Source organism: Diabrotica undecimpunctata, chromosome 1 (genome assembly GCF_040954645.1).
Source record: "Diabrotica undecimpunctata isolate CICGRU chromosome 1, icDiaUnde3, whole genome shotgun sequence".
Lineage (NCBI taxonomy): Eukaryota > Metazoa > Arthropoda > Insecta > Coleoptera > Chrysomelidae > Diabrotica > Diabrotica undecimpunctata.
The window spans coordinates 85345837-85367925 of record NC_092803.1 but is presented as its reverse complement, the minus strand read 5'-3'; the positions used below and the strand labels follow the sequence as shown (position 1 = coordinate 85367925).

The following is a 22089-nucleotide window of genomic DNA, read 5'->3' as shown; positions in this document are numbered from 1 at the left end:
TACCTTTTCTACCTGGTAACAAAAGACACTGCCCGTGACCAACCTACCTACCGAGATGTATGGGAAGCCTTACTTCAATTGAGAGAGCACGTACTAGAGTCCGACGTGCAAAAGTTAGCCATGCCAAAGTTGGAGTGCCGCCAATTAGATTGGAGGGTTATCCGAAATATGGTGGAGGAGATCTTTAAAGACACCGAAGTCCAGGTGTTAGTCTGTAGCAATCCGCATAGTTACTGGTGCGGAGAGAAAACCGTCCCTTGTCATTTTTATACAACTATCTTTTGAGAGGGGGGCAATGTTACGTAAAAATATGAGTCATATTAAAAACCTGTAAACATATTTTTATTCACTAATATGTTGTAGATTGTACGAGATTTTCTAGCAGCTGGCAGAAACCTGAAAGAAAACCGGTCAGACGATGACCCGGATTTACCTTCTAGTATAAATCAGAGGGATTCTCCTGAATTCTAGGCCAGTTGTGTTTTCATATATAATAACGGATTTTTCATTGAAGGAGTTAGTTTATTTTGAAGACGCGCTCGCGATTTTAATTGTTACGTTCGGATATATAAATTATTGTAAGATAAATTAATATAAATAAAAATAAATTAAATTCGTAAGTGTTATAAATATTGAACCTTTAGTAAATTATGATAAGAACATTAAATTAGAATTAATAAAGACATTATAAATTGAATAAAGACATAGCAGTTAAATAAATTCACTACAATTCTCTCGCCAGATAGGTACTTGACTTATTTGAGAAAAGTTCTTTAGATTCTTGGCGGTAAAATTATTTTTGTCCCTTCTGCACGTGAAGATATTTACTAATGAATGTTCAATTTTAAGGTTATTTTATGGTTTGATTAAAACTTTAATTGTTTTTTACTGTATTTTAAGGTATTTTGTTAAATTAATGTTTTAATCTTTTTTAACTGCTAGTGATTTTATCCCCTAAAAGACTAAATATATTCGTTTTCTTGTAGTTTAAATAGTTAATAGTAGTTTTATTGTCATTGCTGGAAAATTCAGTAATACTGGATATCTTCAACACATGTTTACTAGCCATTATATGCCCAGATCTAAAAAATAAACTCAAAAACTATTATAATTTGATAGAAATCTTTCCACAGAATGTTATACCTATTACAACTTAAACTACGAGATAACGAATATCTTAAATATTTAACACGATAAAATCATTGGCAGCGAAAATAGAATAACACATTAATTTACATATTTTTTAACTTCGTAAATAAATTCAATAATTTATTGATTTATTTTGAAATAACCCTGATAAAAACAACAAAATACCTTGAAACATACTAAAAAAATAATTGAAGTTTTAATCAAACAATAACAACATTAAAATATGAACATTCATAGTAAATATCTTAAGGGGATATTTTCAAGCCGCAGTTAAAATGAGTGGCACTTAACTAAACTAATGTTTAACAATTTTTTGAGTAGATGGCAGCACGAGCACGTATTCTAATATTTTAATTTTCCCGAAATTTGAATTCTCTGAACATCGACATTGTTGCCAACGAGGCCAAGTACTATTATAATTGAAGTTTCACAAATTCTAATTTTTCGGATTGGATCATTCCATATAATTTTTTAATTTTTGTATTGTGTTGTGTTGTTGTTTACTTACCTTTCAAGTTAAGTTGCTGTTTATTTGTGTTAAGTGTTGTTTTTTTGGTTTAATAAACATTTTAAATAGTGTATACCAGACTTGTTTCCTAATAGTGAAGAAAATAGTTAGGTAAGTACCTATTGCTATAACTCTTGTGTAAAAGTTCATTTGACAATGGTGGTCATGGCCACCCACACAATTATATTTGTTGGGAGACCGGCCCTGGCAAGGTACGGTTAAGTTGTACCTACTGATATCGTACTCCTAGTTTTTAATAAAAACAAGTGGTTTTATTAAATAGTTTTTTAAAATTAAAGTGTTTATCTACTAGATACTACTACGTAAGTCATCTATACGTAATTATTATTTTATTATTGTGAAAAGAAAACGTCAAATAATAAATATACACTACCGTACAATCATTTTGTGAGGTTAGCTGCTATAAGTAGCTTATAGTAGCATGCGATTGGTTTTTCATTTACCAGAGTCGGAGTAAGGCCTTCGCCACCGCAGCTTAAAATGACTTCACACAATGTAAATACACCTTCCGATCTAACCAGTCCAGTAAATCAACGTTCGAATATCACAAACAGTTATGCTTCAGCCGCTTCACATTCTTTTCCGAGTAAGAACCAAGCAATTGTATTTAGTTGTATCGATAATGCTAAACTGCAGGATTATCTCATTCCTTTGGGTACAATCATCAACCCAAAAAATATTATTTTTTCATCTAGATTATCTCATAATAGAATCTGCATGTATTTGGCAAACAAAACCGTAGTAGATAACTTCATGACACAACATGGCTCTATAGAAGTACTCGGCGAAGTTGTAACAGCACGAAGACTTGTCTCTCCAGCAGAAAGACTAGTCTTGTCTGGAGTCTGCCCGTCAATTCCTCATCAAGTATTAGTTGAAGAATTAAAGAATATCGGTTTAAAGCTTATTTCCCCAATAACATTTCTGAAAATTAGCTCGACTCTTCCCGAATATAGTCACATATTGAGCTTTCGGAGGCAAGTTTATATAAGCCCTATAACATCACCAATTCCAGATTCTATTCTAATAAATTTCGACCAAACACCTTACCGCATATTTTTGTCACAAGGTACACTCACCTGCTTTATTTGCAAAAATGCAGGACACATATCATCCCAATGCAAAACCAGTTCAGTAACGGAATCAACTCCTATTGAGTCAAACAATGAAGTACCAAATCAAACTTCAACAAGTATACTACACAAGGTACCAAACACACAGCAGTCATCAAGTTATCCATTATCAAATCCGAGCATATCACCTACACCTACAAATCTCCACGACAAAGAAACTACTAATACTCCTACTCATAGCAACACTTTTAATCAACCTCCTTCAGCGGCAATACCGTTTTCACAAACTTCGGAAGCAATATTTTCCAATCTATCAGCTCCTTTTCCATTAGATACAACTGCAGAAAATTCTAATAAAACTGATACATCACCACAATTTTTTGAAACAACCAATTCAACCAATCTTACAAATAAAACTACAAGCTCGACTTCTGTCACTACCAATGAGTTTGCTCCAGTACTTCCAAATGTAATAAAGCCACATCATCTAAGTGAAAACTCTAATAGCAATTGCGAAAACGCAAGTTCTTCCATAAAACGCAGTATTGGCGAGATCGACACGCCTCCTTCAGATTCAGCAATTTCATCAGAAAATCTGTTTGCAAAACCCAAACTCTCTAAACCAAAAAAACCACGCTCATCTAAAGTCCAATCTACACGGGAAACTCTTGAAAATTTCATTGATAATCATACCCCACCATTCGTTTTAAATTGCCACCAATTGTCCTTACTGATTGATAATGTCCAAGGCTCCCCCGACACTATTAGCGTCGTAAAAGAATTTACAACTGATATGGCTGGTTTACTCCATCTTTTACAAAGCAGCTATCAATACGCAAATGATAGATCTACAAAAAGCAAGTTTACAAAACTTCAAAAGAAACTACACAACCACTTAGGGAAAGAGATTTCTGACTTAGATAGTGACTCTTCTGTAGACAATCGTTCAGTATCATCTAACTCTCAGGTGTGAGGTTCCCTCACACGTCGGAATAACAGGAAATGAAGAAGCTGACAGGATTGCACGAGAGGCAATTTTAAGTGATTTGTCGGAGCCGATAGACAAGTGTGTTTCCAGTGACTTAAAAGCTTATTTTAAAAAGTGTTGTGTTTGTGGCGAAATGAGTGGTCTCAAACTAATTCCAATTTAAATAAAATCAAAAATAATGTGTCTCAGTGGTTTCCATCGTCGCGCAATAGACGAGAACAAATTGCGGTTGCGCGTTTACGTCTAGGACATACCAGATTAACGCACTCCTACCTTTTCACAAAGAAAAATCCACCTATATGTGATCAGTGTAACGTCCGATTAACAGTCGAACACTTTTTAACAATTTGTAGTAAATATGACCAAGAAAGACAGCGCTACAAGATCCACTCGCTCTACCACAGGCTTTAGGTCAAAACTGTTCCTGTGACAATATAGTGAATTATCTTAGATCCATAAACATTTTGTATAATCTGTAGGTGTTTAACTTTGTTATTTATATTTTGTTCCGTCGCTAATAACCTTTTGGTGGATGCGACATCTTTTTCTAATAAAAAAAAAAAATCATTTTTGTTTTTGTTTTATGTTAACATGGGTAGTGTTTCTATATAGTATTTAAGTATTAGTTAAATAACGGTGATTTTGTTTTGTGCTTTTATTTTTATTTTAATGTTATGCCAAAGTTTATCTATTAAATATTTTTCAGGTGTGAACAAAATGCCCAGGTTGAAGTCCTTTAATAAAAGATCTACCAAGCCTAGTCATACATTGATTAAATGTCAGAATAATAAAAATGAAAATTTCAGTAGATATAGTAGCTTGTGGTTCTACAAATGCCAAAGAGAAGTAAGTACCTGTACTTATATTTATTTATTTACATTGCTTGAAAAATGGTCATAATGTGAAAAAGTATTGTCAGTATCACGTAAATTTTGTCTTTTGTTATAAATACTCTCCATAAAAAGAATGCACATTCAGGAACTAATTTTAGATCAATTTAGTGTAAATAACCTTATTCAAAATGCTCCAGTCATTTCTGTGTCATTCTGTAAGCAGTAAGGAATGGATTTAGAATATCTTATTATAACAAAAGACTTAAAAAGACGCATTTTGAAAACTACAACCATACCCAATTTTATTTTAAGATTGTGTTAAGTTTACATGGACTGACAAGATATAAGACAGCAACACTTTTGTTTTTTAGCAAAGATGCAATGCAATCAACCTCATTTACATGAGTTCAGCTTAATTTTTACAGAAGAATATGAAAGGTAAATAATATGAAAGTAAAATATATGGTGTCTTTTTAATTACCAACAAACATGTTTCAATTTTAGCATTAACAATCATCCCCTAGAAATTAAAAAAGAACCAGTAAAACAAAAATATCTTAATGGATACCGAATTGTTGACTTCAAAAGTTTGTAAGATGGCAAATCTACAGATAAAAACAGGAAGATCTAGTTTCTACAGTGGTGTTACCACAGAATAAATAACCACCAGAATGCCCACTCTCAGATGCCGCCTTTGAAGTTTGTCAGCACGCGATCGCCATATTTTAAACGGAAACTTAGACTCGAATTGAGAAATTGGTGACTAGCTACGACAGAACTTATTTACGTAAGAGATTAATAATTTAGTACATTTGAAATAATTTAATCTATTCTTCAACTTAAAGTACGAATAAAATAGTGCATATTATGTCTATATAGTTACTGGTTCCGTTTAAAACATGGCTGATTCCGTCTGCGCGAACGAGATGCGCGTACTTATTTTTTCAAACAGAGTGGGCATTCTGATTGTTTATTATTCTGTGGTATTACTATGCAACCTGTGTGGTTATTAGACTGAAAAGTCAACAGAAATCCCTTGTGAGCAGTCAAATATTAATTGTTAAGCTTTTTGGGGCACATTATCAACAGGTGGTACATATGCACAGTTAACAGCATTGTTAGGTTTGTGATAATACAGTAATAAAGTACAAATTTAGTTTGATTGATTTTTTTAAAGGTGCATTAGATATTCCTTCCAAACCGATTATTCCATAATATTGAAATTAAACTTGGGGATAAGTGGATAGAATGATTCTGGAAGTCCACGGAAGAAGCTGGTATAAAGGAAAGATAACATATACATGCAGATGTGGAAAATTTAAAAGCAAATTTGGAAAAATGTACATAGACTCGAAGCAAATTTGTAAAGTATACTTTGATATTCTTACCTCACAAATTCATGAACAACAAATAATACCAATCGCACAGAATGAATGTTCTTAACCAAAAGTTCTAATTTATTTTTCAAACAATTAAAAAAAACAATATTTCCAACATCTTATTGAACAAATACACACAAATTCGAAATGTTTGGTAAGTTTTTTAAAATCCCCGCTCATTGTGACGTCAGACTTAGGTAGTCCCACGATACACAGACTACCGGTATGTTCTTGCGCATGAAAGGCGAACGCGTGACGTCATATGGGAACCTTAATTTTCATTCGGCAATGCTAAATCAAGCGGTAATATTGTTCGAATTTTAAAATTATGTACCTATCATCGCTTTTTAAATAAAAAATTGTATTTTATATTCTTTTTCATTTCTTGCATTTCCATTGAACAATACAGATTTTATCTTTTGTCCAATATACATTTACCACAATATATTAAAAAACAAAATTAATATAAACATTCACTTTACTTTTGGGTCTGTAAAAATGTTTCACATAAAATTGTGTTTTATTTACATACAATTTTATTTACAAAGCAGAAAAAGGTTGATTTCAAGTTAAACCAGGTCAGAAATCTAAAAATTTAAAGTAAGAAAATTTTATTAGACTTTGATATACATACATATGTGTATATATTGATACGATTAGGGTTTATAGAAAATAATTTATAAGTTATATACTACATAATATTAGATATTTGGTTGTTTTAAATAAGTTATATACTAGAGAATTTAATAAAAATTATTTATGTGAGGGTATTTTTAAGAAATTATCATATAATAATTGTAAAAAGTTGTATTTTAATGTTGTAAATATATTTAAGTGAGCCATGTGCATAGGCAACCAAAAATACTCTCGAAGTGACAGATAGAAATTAAGAATTATAAGGAATATAAAGTGGGGTTATAATAATAATGTTAGTTTAAAATGTTTAATTTATATATATTTAATGATTTAAGTGTTTATTCTGATCTGAAAAGCCTAAATGTCAACAAAATTATCAATGGAACATTAACGAATTCTCCAGAGTGCAGAGTGTGACCATTGTTTACGGTCGAACATTCTGGAATAATGATTATGTCGGTGGATGGAACAGATATTTTTTCGAGAACATCCATATCGAAGAAATAGAACGAGATCGAACATGGTTTCTTACCAGATGATTCTGGAATATCCAAAAAGATATAAATACCCGTGATTTGGATTCAAGGGGGAGTTTTTAGTCAGAAGTCAGGCCAGTTCATTATGAAAGTTAGTAGACACATTTAGTTAGTGTAGTAAATTGTTCAGAATTTTCAAGAAGTCAGTCAGAAAAGTTTAGTAAGAAATATGAAAGTTAGTTGGAGTCAGTGAATCAAGTACAAATAGTCCAATTGTTTAATATAATTAAAAAAGGTATATTGGAAGAAATTAAATTATGTTATGGTTGGAGATTAGTATAAATCAACTTATAATAATTGGATATTGGTATATTGAAAAGAAGAATAAATATAAATGCTGTTTGCTGGTTTGCTTGGTGATATATAAATGCTGGTGAAGAAAAATATATCTTAAATTGGTAGAAGCTGATAATTGGAAAAAGAAATTTCACAAAAACAAGGATAACCGAAGTACGAAGACATTCAGTGGTGATTAGAATATATATACTGGAAAACAGTTCATTTAGGCATTCAGTTAAAGAAAGGTACAAAATTTTGTTAATATAATTTAGTTAGTGTTATAACAATTTCAATTTTGAAGATAGTTTGTTTAAATTTAACATTGTCTATAGAATTTAATTAGTTTTATAAGAACATCAATTTAAAGATAGTTTATTTTAAATTTACATTGGCTAGGTTAGATATATATGTGTGTTTCATAATAGTTATAATAAAGATAATTTAAAAAAGTACTTACAAGCTAATTCTTTGAGAACCGCGATAAAAACCCTATATATTATATTATTAAAAATACTCATTGCTCATCATTCAAACAAAAAACACATCATAACAATATATATATATATATATATATATATATATATATATATATATATATATATATATATATATATATATATATATATATATATACACATATTACTAAGATCTGCTTTCCCTTACTTTTATATTAACTTTTTATGTATTTAATTATTTTAATTAATTATTTAATTAATTATCTAAGTGTCGCAAATCTCAGGGTGTTATTTTATTATATAAAAAAAATCAGCTTAGGTTATACTTATCTTTTCTCGTGGCTTCCAGTATCTCTTAGTTGTTCCTTATCGGGATAAAATAGGAAAAGGAAATAAATAGAAATAACATAAATAAACGAATACAAATATCTTTTATCAAAAGAAATAATATGAAGATTTATCAAATAAATTCCATGGGCTTAACTGTCCCAATGAAAATTGTACCACATAAAATAATTTTAATATACCAAATATTTATCGGTTTGTTTTTTTTTATAACATTGATAAAACAACATAAACAAGAAATTTGGATATTCGTAAAATAATTACACTTCCTATGAAAATTTTGAAATATTGAAATCTTTGTTCATATGTTTTTGTACTCAAAAAGATATAAAATTCTGAATATTATAAAAAGAAACTTTTTAAATTTATTAAGCAAAATTACAACAATAAACAACAATTTGTAACTAAAATAATCCAGAATTACTTTAATCGTTTACAGCTTAATATTTTAAAATCATCATCATCATTTTGGCTTTACAACCCTGTGTGGGTCCTAGCCTCCCCAAGAATTTTTCTCCAGTCGTCCCTATCCATCGCCTTCCTCCGCCAAGCACGTATTTCCATATTTCTCATGTCTTCATCGATGTTATCTAGGAATCTTGTTCTGGGTCTTCCTCTTCTTCTTTGACCAATAGGTCTATCAAGGAGCGTTAATATTTTAATATTTTAAAACCTCAATTTAATCACTTTCAACGCCACCAAGTACGAATTTAATGTATCGAAACTACAAACAACAAACAAGGAGCAAATAAATTTTAGGTTCCCGCGTGACGTAGCTGCGCGGCCGAACCAAATTTAGCGACGACAATCGGCATACCGTTTAGTCTGTGTATCGTGGGTAGTCCCTTACATGGAAATATCGCGTGGACATGCGCAGTTTCATAATCTGTCTTGCATAGTTCTTGCGTAGTAATTAAATAGTGAAGTCGACTTTAAATAACATATGGAAATAAACTGACTTTTAGATTAGGCTTAGACTTTATTATCTTTCGTAACATACTAAAAATCTCTTAGAGATTTTTTGTCTGTGAAGAGGTCTTCACAGACAAGCAAATAACCTGCGTTCGGGCAAACTGTCCACAGTATAGAGGTGGTATAGACAACAACCAACAACAACTATACTGTGAACTGTCCGAGATGAATCAGAAATAAATTTCTTTCCAAAGTACAAACAATAAATGGTTGCACCACAGAATAATAAAACAATATATATTTGCTATTTTATATAGTAGATATATTTGTAGCATAATACCTAATATTCAATCGTCATTCGTCAACGTCAACAGCCGTCAACCATTCACATTCAATTCAATTCATAACAATTGAAATTGACAACATGGTCTAAGTCCACACCACACACCAGCACCAGAGTGATGATATGTTTATTGCAGTTAGGTCATTCAAATTATTATTTCCTCGGGTGTAAATGGTGAGTAAATTAATTATATTTTAATTATCTTCCCGCTTGCTTGACATTAGAAATTTTTCAGGTTATGTATTTAAAAAATGATGGCAATGTTGTCGGCTTTGATTTCTTTTAGTAAAATGATTTGGTAAAAAACTCAGTTTTGTTTATTAAATATATAATCTGATAGACACCTTTTGAAAAAGCTGAAAAGTGTTAAAAATCGAGTGAAAGTTACTTTTCCTAATGGTTATGTAATTTTTTTTATTTAATAATGCCATTCATTTTACCTAGATTTTAAGTGTATGTACCACAGTCGTACAGTAGAGTCAATGGTTCTTTACCCGTGTCATCATTTAAAGCATAATATGAAATAAGTTGGAAATTTACTCCACCCAACAGCAAGTGTTCTAGTGCAGAATTACAGCTACATTTGAATTAGCTTAATAAATTTCTTTAATATCATTAGTGATTAATAAATAAATAAACCATTTATGAAAAAATATACAAGAATATACTTAATATTCACAGTGTGTTGATGTAATGGGTAAGAATAAAATTATTTAAAGAGTGAAACATTATTTAGCTCAAATATTTTTTTTATTTATTCACTGTTTAATTAATTTGTTAGTATGTGCTACACACTTTGCCCAGGCGATATCGTTACCCTTTTAATATGCCTCTTCCACATACTTAAAAGATCTTCATCTCTATATCAATTGCTGCCAATATATGGTTTATAATAAGTCTTGCAATTTGTCCATACTAATTCAATATATATATATATATATATATATATATATATATATATATATATATATATATATATATATATATATAAAATAAAGTTTTATTTTGGGGTTGCAGTCATTAATAGGGCAGGAAAGTGAAACTCTTTGTTCTTTATCTAGCTTTCGCAAAATTTATTTGCTTCTTCAGAATATGCTAAAATATGGTATCAGTAAATACAATGAAATTAAAATTAAATAGCATTGTATAAAACTAGTATAAAAACTTACAACATGAGGTTAATCCATTAAATTTTCAAATTTACAAAACATTAAAACTTAACTTATTAAAATTATCTAGTTATGTAAGTACAATATTTTAATTTTATTTAATTTTGTACAAATTCATTATGACATTGATTATGTTGATGTTTGATTTATGTCAGAAAGACACTCGTTTCTGTTTATTATATTTTTGTTGTTGATAACTAGCTCTTGATTGTTATTATGGTTACGTACAAAGTGCTAACAATCAAGAGCTAGTTATCAACAACAAAAATATAATAAACAGAAACGAGTGTCTTTCTGACATAAATCAAACATCAACATAATCAATGTCATAATGAATTTGTACAAAATTAAATAAAATTAAAATATTGTACTTACATAACTAGATAATTTTAATAAGTTAAGTTTTAATGTTTTGTAAATTTGAAAATTTAATGGATTAACCTAATGTTGTAAGTTTTTATACTAGTTTTATACAATGCTATTTAATTTTAATTTAATTTTAATTTCATTGTATTTACTGATACCATATTTTAGCATATCCTGAAGAAGCAAATAAATTTTGTGAAAGCTAGATAAAGAACAAAAAAGAGTTTCACTTTCCTGCCCTATTAATGACTGCAACCCCAAAATAAAACTTTATTTTACATAACGTGTCAGTCAATAATACCTAACTACTTTATATATACATATATATATATATATATATATATATATATATATATATATATATATATATATATATACAGTGATGAATCGTCAAACAGGCCATAGGAAACTCAATAGGAAATTCTAAATTCTTGAATTCCAGCTTCCCTAATTATTTTACACTAAAAGTCCAAAAGTCAAGGAAGACTATTTGTAGAGGACTGAAATATGTATTGAAAACAAATGTTAAAATTGTTCTATGAGTTAAACATATTCCAATATTTTACAAGAATATACATTTTTCAGGCCACCCCTTGCGAAGAATGTGTATGACACGTTGTGTTTGGTCACATTGATGTTTCTGATATTTGACAATATTTGAATTGCCAAAATTTTTATTTTGTGATTTATTGTTTAAAAAACAAAGTTAATTAAAAAATGTACTCATTTGAGGAAAAAGTAGCAATAATAAAAATGTTTTATTTGGGCAATAGTGCAGGAATTGTCAGTTCTTTATTTAGCGTAAGATATCCCAATAGACCAATTCCAAGTCATTCAACAATTCAAAGGATTTTACATAATTTTGAAAATACTGGGACCGCGATTTCTAGATTTACCAAGAAATTTAGAAAATCAAAATGAAATAAATGTATTAACAGCAGTTGTAGAAAATCCTAAAATTAGTTCTCGGACCATTGCAGACCAGTTTAATATTCATAATTCCATGGCCTTAAATATTTTTAAAAGGAATAAACTCCGTTCATATAAATTTCAATGCCATCAGGAAATAAGAGAAGGAGAGGCTGAGCAATGAGCAGAATTTTGTTATGAAATTTTAGAGAGGGCTAATGCAGAAAGACAATTTTTAAAAAACATTTTGTTTAGTCATGAATGTACATTTATATTAAATAATGAACCACATGTTTAAAATTATAGGATTTGGTCAACAAGAAAGTCTGCTTAGGAATATTTAGACACAATATTATTATATCATTTTTCTATGAAGAAAATTTAAATTCAAAAAAGTTTTTAGACTTGCTACAAGAAGAGATTTACCCATACTTTCAGAAATAGCTCCAGATAAAGAATAAATTTGGTTTCAAATAGATGAATGCCCTGTGCACAATAACTGGGAGGTTAAGGAATTCCTTAAAAACAGCTTTAATAATTGTTTGATTGGACTTGACTGTAATATTAAGTGGCTTCCGAGATCGGGAAATCTAGCTCCAAACGATTATTTTATCTGGGGGCATCTAAAGTCAAAAATAAGTTTTGACCAAAAATTTACAGATATTGCAGCATTAAAAATGTGAACTCAGCCTCCGGTAAGTGCTGGGTGGATTGAGTAGTTCAGTAAATGCCAGTGCCGGTCCCAAGCCCGGATAAAGGAGGAGGGTTGAGGCTATGGGCTAGTAACTCATCCATTGTCAAAAGAAATAAATGCTAAAAATTTCGACCAAAAGCCTCGGAATACAAAGGTTCGATCAAAACGAAGACAACTAATGCAACGGAAAAGGAAAATAATATTGGCTACATGGAATGTACAAGGACTTAGAACCAAACAAGCAGAAATATTCAAAGAATTAGCGGAAAGAAAAATAGATATATGTATTCTCATTGAGATCAAGAAAAAGGGAAAAGGAAATGAAGAGACAGGAGAATATGTATGTACATATCTACAGTGGAGTGAGTAAAGATAACAGAGCTAAGAGAGGAGTCTCTATTGCCATTCGAAAAAATCTCAAAAACAATATTAAATCGTGGACTGAAGTAAATGAACAACTGCTAATACTGGAAATGAAAAAGAATGGGCACAACATCGTAATTGTCGGAGTGTATGCCCCAAATAAAGATGCAGATCCAGAAAGTAAGACGATTTCTACAAGATGAAATACTCTCTGAAGTTAAAGAAAACTGTGTAATCTTTATACTAGGAGAGTTAAACGGCAGAGTAGGGAGATAAGAAAATAACAGAGTCGTAGGAAGATATGGGGAACAAGTAACCAATGACAACGGAATGTGTCTTAGAGATTTTTGTGAAACAATGTCTCTCAAAATTATGAATGGATTTTTTCAACATCAGAGACATCCACTAATTTACATGGATAGAACCTACTAGGAATCTGCACTCGATAATCGACTATGTAATCCAACGTCAAACTTCCCAGCTGAAAACAACTGACGTAAGGGTATATCGTGGATCAGAATGTGGATCCGTCGCAAAAACAACAACACTCAGGTACAGAATATAGAAAAGGGACAAGAAGTAACATCCCCTAAATATAACCTAGAAAGCTTAAGATTCAACGAAATTTCTTTACAAATTACGACTAGCCACAAAATTACAAAATGTAGATTGAGAAAATATATCAGCGGAAGAATTATACCAGCAACTTAAAAAATGCATTCCTGAGGCTGCAAGTAAAGCTTTGGGGTATAAAGACAAACATGAAACAAACAATCAAGAATGGTGTCCAGAGAATATGCAAACGTTAGTAAACAAGAAGAAAACTGCTTATCAGAAATGGATGTTAACGAGAAAGGAGGAAGATTACAAGATATATAAAAAATTAAATCGAGATGTAAAAAGAGAAGTAGTGAAAAGTAAAAATGAGATGTAGGATCGAAGATGTGCAGAGGTGGATAGGTATATGGGTGGAACAAGAGTTATGCAAGTGTGGAAGGTGATACAGTCTCTCCGGAGAAAAGGAAAGGAAAAATCTAACTTACAGTTAATAGATCTGAAACAGTGGAAACACCATTATGAGGTCTTACTGACAGAGATAGGATAGATGTAATTTCAAGAGATCGAAATGGAAGAAATATCTGAACAAACACAAATAATTGAGATCACAACCGGAGGGTTAAGCGATGCTCTCGAAAGATCGAAAAACGGTAAAGCAGCAGGACCTGGAGACATCCCAATTGAGTTGGTAGTGTATGGACCAAAAATATTACTTGACATGTTGGTTCAACTATTTAACAAATGCTTAAAAGGACAAAATATCCTTGATGATTGGAATGTTGGATACATCAGCTCAATATTCAAGAAAGGAGATAAATTTTCTAATTATAGGGGAATAACTGTTATCAGCTCAGTGGGGAGGTTGTACCGTGGAATAATAAAAGAAAGAATATAATCAGAATACGAAGACATAGAAGAACAACATGGATTTCGTGCAGGAAGATCGTGCACTGATGGTATATTCGTTCTGCAGCAGGTAATCGAAAAACGCAAGGCAAGGAATCTATCTACCCACCTATTGTTTGTAGATTTACAGAAGGCATACGATACGGTACCTTTGAAAAAACTGTTTCAAACATTGACGAAAGTAGGTCTCACCAGAGAGTATGTGGATGCTATCGCAAATATATACAAAAATGCAAGAAGTGTCGTTAAAGAAGGAAACTTTATATCTGAATCATTTCCAATAATAAAGGGGCTTAAACAAGGATGTTGTTTATCTCCGACCTTATTTAAAATATATATTCAATCATCGCTAGAGCAGTAGAGGTAATAAGTATCCGGAATGGGAATAGACATAGGCGGTGGTAAATGTCTAACAACTTTATTTTTCGCAGATGATCAGGTAGTCGTAGCGAATGATGAGGAAGACATGAACTACATGTTTAGAAAACTAAAGAAAGAATATGAAAAAGGGGCCTCAATATGAATATGTCAAACACAGAGTATCTTAAAATAGGAGATGATGAAGAAGATCCGGGGTTAGAAATTAGAAACACAAAAACATGCAATGAATGTAAATATCTCAAATTTATAATATCTAAAGAAGAGTATCTTAAAATAGGAGATGATGAAGAAGATCCGGGGTTAGAAATTAGAAACACAAAAACATGCAATGAATGTAAATATCTCAAATATATAATATCTAAAGAAGACACTACGAAAAGAGACATCGAAAACAGAACACAGCAGGGAAAAAAAGCGGTAAACATTCTAAACTCTCTACTATGGTCTAAAGATATTAGACAAGAATAGAAATTGACAATCTACCGAACCTTGGTAGAACCTATTATGACTTATGAGTCATACAGTATACAGAAGTTTGACAGATCACGAAAAAACATAGAAAACGAATAGAAGTAGTAGAAATGGATTTTCTAAGGACAACGTTTGGTGTATCTAAAAAAGATCATATCAGGAATGAAGATATTAGAAGGAGGACAAATACTGTATATTCCAGTGTAGACAGAATTGAGACAACTAGTGTGGTATGGTCACGTGAAGATGGTTTAAGAAAGCTTTAAATTACATACCACAACAAAGAAGATGTAGATATTTTACAATTCATTTAAATATTAATGAACGCTTTATACGTACAGATATCCATACCCCACATTTGCGCTCATAATGTTCGCCGGTAAGAGGAAAATCAAGGCGCATGACGAGAGTCGGAAGAACATCATCTCATCAGCAGCCGTAAGACGTGTTTGTTCCTCGTAACAAAAGCTAGAATAACCATAATTTGTAAGTGTTATGAATAAAGATAGATTACTAATTCACTATAAAAGTATTATTAGACAATATAAAAAGACAGACCTACAATTGGGGGCTCAACAGAGATGATGAGATGATAAGATAATACGCCCTTTGTGAATTTGTTTTAGGACGACGATCTGACTATATGGAGACAAAATCTCATTTTTAACCTGACGACAAATTAGACAAGGTATAAAAATAATAATTAATAATGCAGCTGATGAGACCAACCCAGATGAGAAATTAATAAGAGATAAAGACAATAAAGTTGTATGGTAAGACGATAAGAAAATTAAGGACGTAACGAGGTATGCTGCCCTATTAAGAAAGAACCCCGTATCTCCACTATAGCGAGTTTTGAGAAAAACGCGATTAAAGATTTTTGTTACATTCCTTGTGCTTTTGGTACAATAATAACATAAAATCATTTAGTGTAGAGTGTGTAGCATCGTAGTTAACTTTTTTCAAAAAAAAAAATTGCAAAATTAAAATATGGACATTAGTTATGCTACATACGGGCTAACAAAGCAAAGAATTATGTCAAGTTTACTTAGCTAAAACCACGTTTTATCCAAATTTGTCTTAAACTTGGTTTTAACTATGTAATTATTATAAAATTTATATAACTGCCTTGAAAGGCAAAACATTTAAATATTTTAATAATATTTTTTATGAACATTTGTTAAATAAAACAAAAGTATTTACGAAAAACGTTTATTTAAAAATACAAAATGAAAATTATTATTAATCGGGAGTTGGCAATTCTTCCCAAAATTGATGGCGCTTCGCCGATATAATTTGACATAAGCTTTTTAATATTTGTTCTTTTCTCTTCTTAGGAATCCCAGAAGGTTTTGTCACAGGTGTGGGGTCCTTTATCCCAGATTTTAACACTCTGGCCTGCAAAAAGTCCATCTCTATCAACTCCTCGCTATCGTCAATCTTAACGGGTAAACTATTGCTCTCTCTTTCACATTACTTTAACAATTGGTGATTGGTAAATACGTGACTCTGTTTTCTTTAATTTTGACTGTGATGATGAAGATGAAGTCTTTCCAGATAAGAAAATCGGAAACCCCCATTTCTTTCACCACCACACGATTCAAATTACACGTTTTAACGGCCTCTATGAAATCATGATAATCATAAACTTTCTTTCTTTTTCTTTAACGATAGTTCCACTTGGTGGTGGAAACTATTAGCGGCGTTGCTCTATTCCTTAGAAAAAAACCTCGTATACCGTTTTATTCTACGTTAAAAATCAGTATCTGCTGAGCATATAGCAGGTTTTTACTACGAAGCGTTGAATGCCAGGTTTATACTAAGCATAATAGTCATATTTGGCGTAAGGTTTCACACGGTCTTTACTTATACAGGGTAGTTTATACAATTATATTTTATTATCAGATAGGTACTTTTTAATACAATTATTATTGCATGTTTATTTTTGTTGTTGATCTAACTTAATTTTAATTATAAACATGGCGACGTTAGCATCTTTTCCAAATATTCAGCAAAATTTAAAGACGGGAAATTTAACTGCTATTAAAATTTTATATAACATTGCTTTTGGGGATAAGGGTGTACCACGAAAACATAGATCACTTTTAGGCAAGTTTAATGGTTTCAATTTAAGTAAAGATTCTGACGAGTATGCGAATAAATTGGGTAGCATATCTGAGGTGGGGATAACAGACTTGATTGCTATTTGTAATATTCTTGATTTGAACTACACTGGCTCGAAAGACGAGGTGACCGAATGTACCACAGATGGACGAAAACGACGACGATGATGATGTAACGGACGAAGAAATTCAGGAGGATTTGCAGGACGACGAGAGTGATAATTCAGACGATGTAAAAGAAATCATTACTGGAAGACGAAGAGAAAAAATGCCGGAATTATTTTCGTTGACATTTACGGACGTCGAAAAAATTATAAGAACTTTCGATGGCAAAGACGAGTATCCCGTACGTAAGTGGATCCAAGTTTTTGAAGAAGTAGCTGAGACTATAGGGTGGAATGATTTACAGAAACTAATTTTTGGATGGAAACTATTATGAGGATTAGCCAAATTATTTGTTCAATCGGAAAGAGGAATAAAGACGTGGTCTGTGCTAAAGAAAAAGCTAATAGCGGAATTTGAAGAAAGAATTAGTAGCGCTGAAATTCACAAGATGTTAATGAATAGAAAACTTAAGAGAGATGAGTTCGTGCAAGAATATGTACTGCATATGAGAGAAATAGGTAGTAGAGCTAATATAGAAGAAGTGATTATTCAATATATTATTGACGGTATACACGACGATACTGGTAACAAAATGTACTGTATGGGGCAAAAAATTTCAGGCAATTTACAGAAAAGGTACAAATGTATGTACGAGAACAGATACAAACCTGGCTAGATGAAGGAATAATACAAGAGAGCTGTTCAGATTTTGTAAGTCCGATTTTATTGGTAAAGAAAAAAGACGGAAATACCACTTTTATTTGTTTATTAATATTTATATTCACTAATGGCTTTGATTTGACAACAGATCTTTCTTCTCAATATCGCTAAAGATAGCTGACAATTATTTATTATACAGATTGTCTCACAGCCCGCTCTCACGGAAAATATTTATTTATCACTCTAGTAAAACTACTCTATTAAAATTAAAATCGCGTCTTACTTGAAAAAGACATTTACACTAAACAAAATCATTCACTCCTATTTCTCGTTCAGCATATATTTGCAAAGAAATTCACTTTTAAATAAAATATTGAAGCTTTAAAGAAAAGGCGCAAATCACTTAAAGCATCAATTACACGTATCTCAGAATGGTTTATAGCCAATAAAGACACAGAAAACGAAATACTTGATTTTGAAAATAGGAAAGAAAAACTTTTTAATTTTTTCACACAATATGAACAAATTCAATTAGAAATCGAACAGACTGATGACAGCGACCAACAATCAGCTGATCGAGCAAATGTTGAAGAAAAATACTTCAACACACTCAAAGGTTTGAAAAGAAAAATAATAGAATTAAATTTAACAGAAAATAAAGTACCTAGCTCAAATAATAATACTGTTTCCAGTGCAAGGCTGCCTGAAATTAGCATGAAAACCTTTACCGGAAATTTCTCAGAATTCAATGAATTCTTTCAACTATTTGAAACTCTGATCACAAACAATTTAAGTTTAAATAATATACAAAAGTTTATATATTTAAAATCTTTCCTCAAAGGAGAACCGTTAAACTTAATTAGCAGTATCGAAGTAGTAGATGCAAATTTTGCTATCGCTATAAAAACCCTAAAGGAAAGATATGATGACAAATCACGAGTGATTAGTACTCTTATAAAAAAGCTGTTAAAGTCTCAATCTCTAGTTAAATGCACTCCTCAGGTACTAAGAGATTTTCTTGTACACACGAAGCAAACGCTTCAAGCTCTTAGTAATCTCGAAGTTCCAAATGAACATTGGGACCTCGTTTTAATAGAAATATTTTTAGAAAAAATAGATTTTGCTTCTCACAAGGATTTGAATATGAAGTAGGTTCTAAGAATGTTCCAACACTCAAACAATTTTTTGAATTTCTAGAAAAAAGATGTGATGTTTTAGAGAAACTTAATTACACTGAAACTAAGTCAAAGTTTAATAATAAAGTCACTCAAAAAACTGCTCATATTTCCACTATAAATAATAATAAATCTAGCTATGAAAATTGCATATTTTGTAAACAAACTGGTCATAAAATATATCAGTGTAACTTATTTAAAGAAATAATTGTGTAAGAGTGTAACAAATTCTCGAGAAAGGTATAATTTTGTAAAGCAAGCACAGCTTTGCAGAAACTGTTTTGGCACTAAGCATTTTACTGATAAATGCATTTCTAAATACACATGTAAAATTTGCAATAAAAAGCACAATACACTTCTGCATGAAGAAAATAATTTTTCTCACACTCATGAAAATAATTTATTCTCTCCCACTCGAAGCAATCAAAGTGCTTCAAATTCACATGATGGTAATCAAAGTCACGCCAATAGGCAACAATCACGCTTTAATGCACCACAAACCTCTCAATCGTCCGCAAGTATACAGGGTTATTCACAAACTCGCCATAGTGCACCACATATCTCTCAAAGTCATTTTCATGCTCCTCAAAGGAGGAATAATGCCCAAGTTACTCAAAGAATTAATTCTCTATATTCATATAATGAATCACCAAACACTTCTACTCACTTAAGCACTCAGACAAATGAATATTGTCTACTCTCAGACACACAAAGTCAAAATTCATCTTGCATCTCTTCTCTCTCAACTTTCAATCCAAAAAACGAAGTTTTGCTAGCCACAGCGCTGGTAACAATTTACTCTGAAAGTGGACAACCTGTACACGCAAGATGTCTTCTCGATAATGGATCTCAATCGAGTTTTGCAACAAAAGATTTAGTAAATAAACTAAATTACTCTACCACCAATAAAAGATTACAAATTTCCACAATCTCTCAAAATTGTTCCATCTTAAATGAAATGGTAAACATTGAATTTTTCCCATATAAAAACAATGATATGAAATTTGAAGTATCATTTAGATAGTTTTAGATAATATTACGTGTAAAATACCTCAGGTACCTCTAGATCGTAGCAAAATAAAAATACCAACTGGCATAAAGCTCAGTGATCCCTCTTACTCCTCCCCAGGGAGAATCGATCTCGTATTAGGTGCAGAAATTTACTGTGATCTATTAAAGGATGGTTTAATTCATATTGGAGCAGGTCTTCCAGTGCTTGAAAACACTCATTTAGGATATGTCATGTTCGGTAACTTATCTCCACAAGTTTCATCTAAGAAAAGGATGCACTCTCACTCAAACTGTAACTATTCACACTCGAATCATATTTCTTTATTTGTTCAATCTCACACTGAAGAAGAAAATATAAATAATCTTCTCCAAAGGTTTTTGGACATTGAAGAAGTTCCCGAAATAAAGCGTTTAAGTCCTGATTATGAAAAGGCTGAGAAAATATTTAAAGCCACAACACAAATCCTACCGAATGGACAGTTCCAAGTAGATTTACCCCTATGCACGCCTAATGAAAATAATAAATTGGGCGACTCTTTCCAAATGGCGCGAAGGCGATTTCTAAATTTGGAGAACAAATTCTCAAAAAATAATTCTCTTTACAAACAATATAAATCTTTTATAGATGAGTATGTTGAATTAGGACATGCAAAATATGTTCCGTTGTCTCTGCAGAATGTACACTCAGAAAACAAATATTTCTTGCCTCACCACAGTGTAGAAAAAGACACTTCTCTCACAACTCGTTTGTGCGTAGTTTTTGACGCATCCATGAAAACCACTTCTGGTTTTAGCCTTAATGATATTATGTTAAACGGTTATACCACACAACCAGAACTATTTGACACTTTAGTCAATTTTAGACTTATTAAGTATGTGTTCACATCTGATATAAAAAAGATGTTTAGACAAATCAGAATTAACCCCAACCAAACTTTCTTATTAAATATTTTGTGGCGCAACTCTCCCTCGGAGCCGTTAAAATGTATACAATTGGAAACGGTTACCTATGGAACGAAACCAGCCACCTTCCTTAGCACACGATGTTTAATTGAACTCGCAAACATGCATAAGGAAGAATATCCTCTCGCTCATGATATGCTCATTAATTTATGCTATATTGATGACATATTATATGGTACAAATAGTATTGAAACACTCACACTTGCGCATGAACAAATCACTGCACTGCTACAAAGGGCAGGCATATCTCTTCACAAATGGTGTTCAATTCACCACAATTTTTAGAAAATATTTCACAATTTTCAACTGACTCTACGTATGTCATATCTCCAGAAAATCATTCCAATAAAATATTAGGTCTTTGTTGGGACTCTAAATTAGATAGTTTCTCTATTTCGGTGCCAGAAATCCAAATAAAAGATTCCTACACTAAGAGACAAGTGCTCTCGAAAATCGCAAGTTTTTTCGACCCCAAGGGATTAATTAATACTGTAATAGTAACTGCAAAAATAATAATGCAAAAAATTTGGCTTTCAAAAATTCAGTGGAATGAAAGTTTAGACTCTACACTCTTAAATGAATGGTTAAATTTTCTCAAACATATTTCAGCACTAAAACATTTAAAAAGTCACAGACCTTTTTTTTATTGAAAATTATATATGTAGTTACAAATACACGCATTTTCCGACGCTAGTGAAAAGGCATACGCCAGCTGCATATATATTAGAGTTACTTATAGCTCAAGAAATGTCTCTTCCACACTCATCACCTCTAAAAG

The 22089-nt window shown here is 31.5% G+C and overlaps 1 protein-coding gene and 1 long non-coding RNA gene across 2 annotated transcripts in view; both read left to right on the top strand.

The window, feature by feature from the left end:
* Window positions 1–1857: 1857 nt before the first annotated feature.
* Window positions 1858–5680, top strand: LOC140439523 (uncharacterized). Its single transcript, XR_011950643.1, has 4 exons — window positions 1858–1980; window positions 4446–4585; window positions 4944–5010; window positions 5077–5680. It is a non-coding gene; the product is annotated as an uncharacterized lncRNA (long non-coding RNA).
* Window positions 5681–9861: 4181 nt separating this feature from the next.
* LOC140451024 (mitochondrial uncoupling protein 4-like) overlaps window positions 9862–22089 on the top strand; it is a 360669-nt gene continuing 348441 nt past the window's right edge. Inside the window, exon 1 of the mRNA XM_072544737.1 lies at window positions 9862–10154. Coding sequence (XP_072400838.1) covers window positions 10151–10154 — 4 coding nt within the window. The 5' untranslated portion in view covers window positions 9862–10150. The remainder of the gene's footprint in view (window positions 10155–22089) is intronic.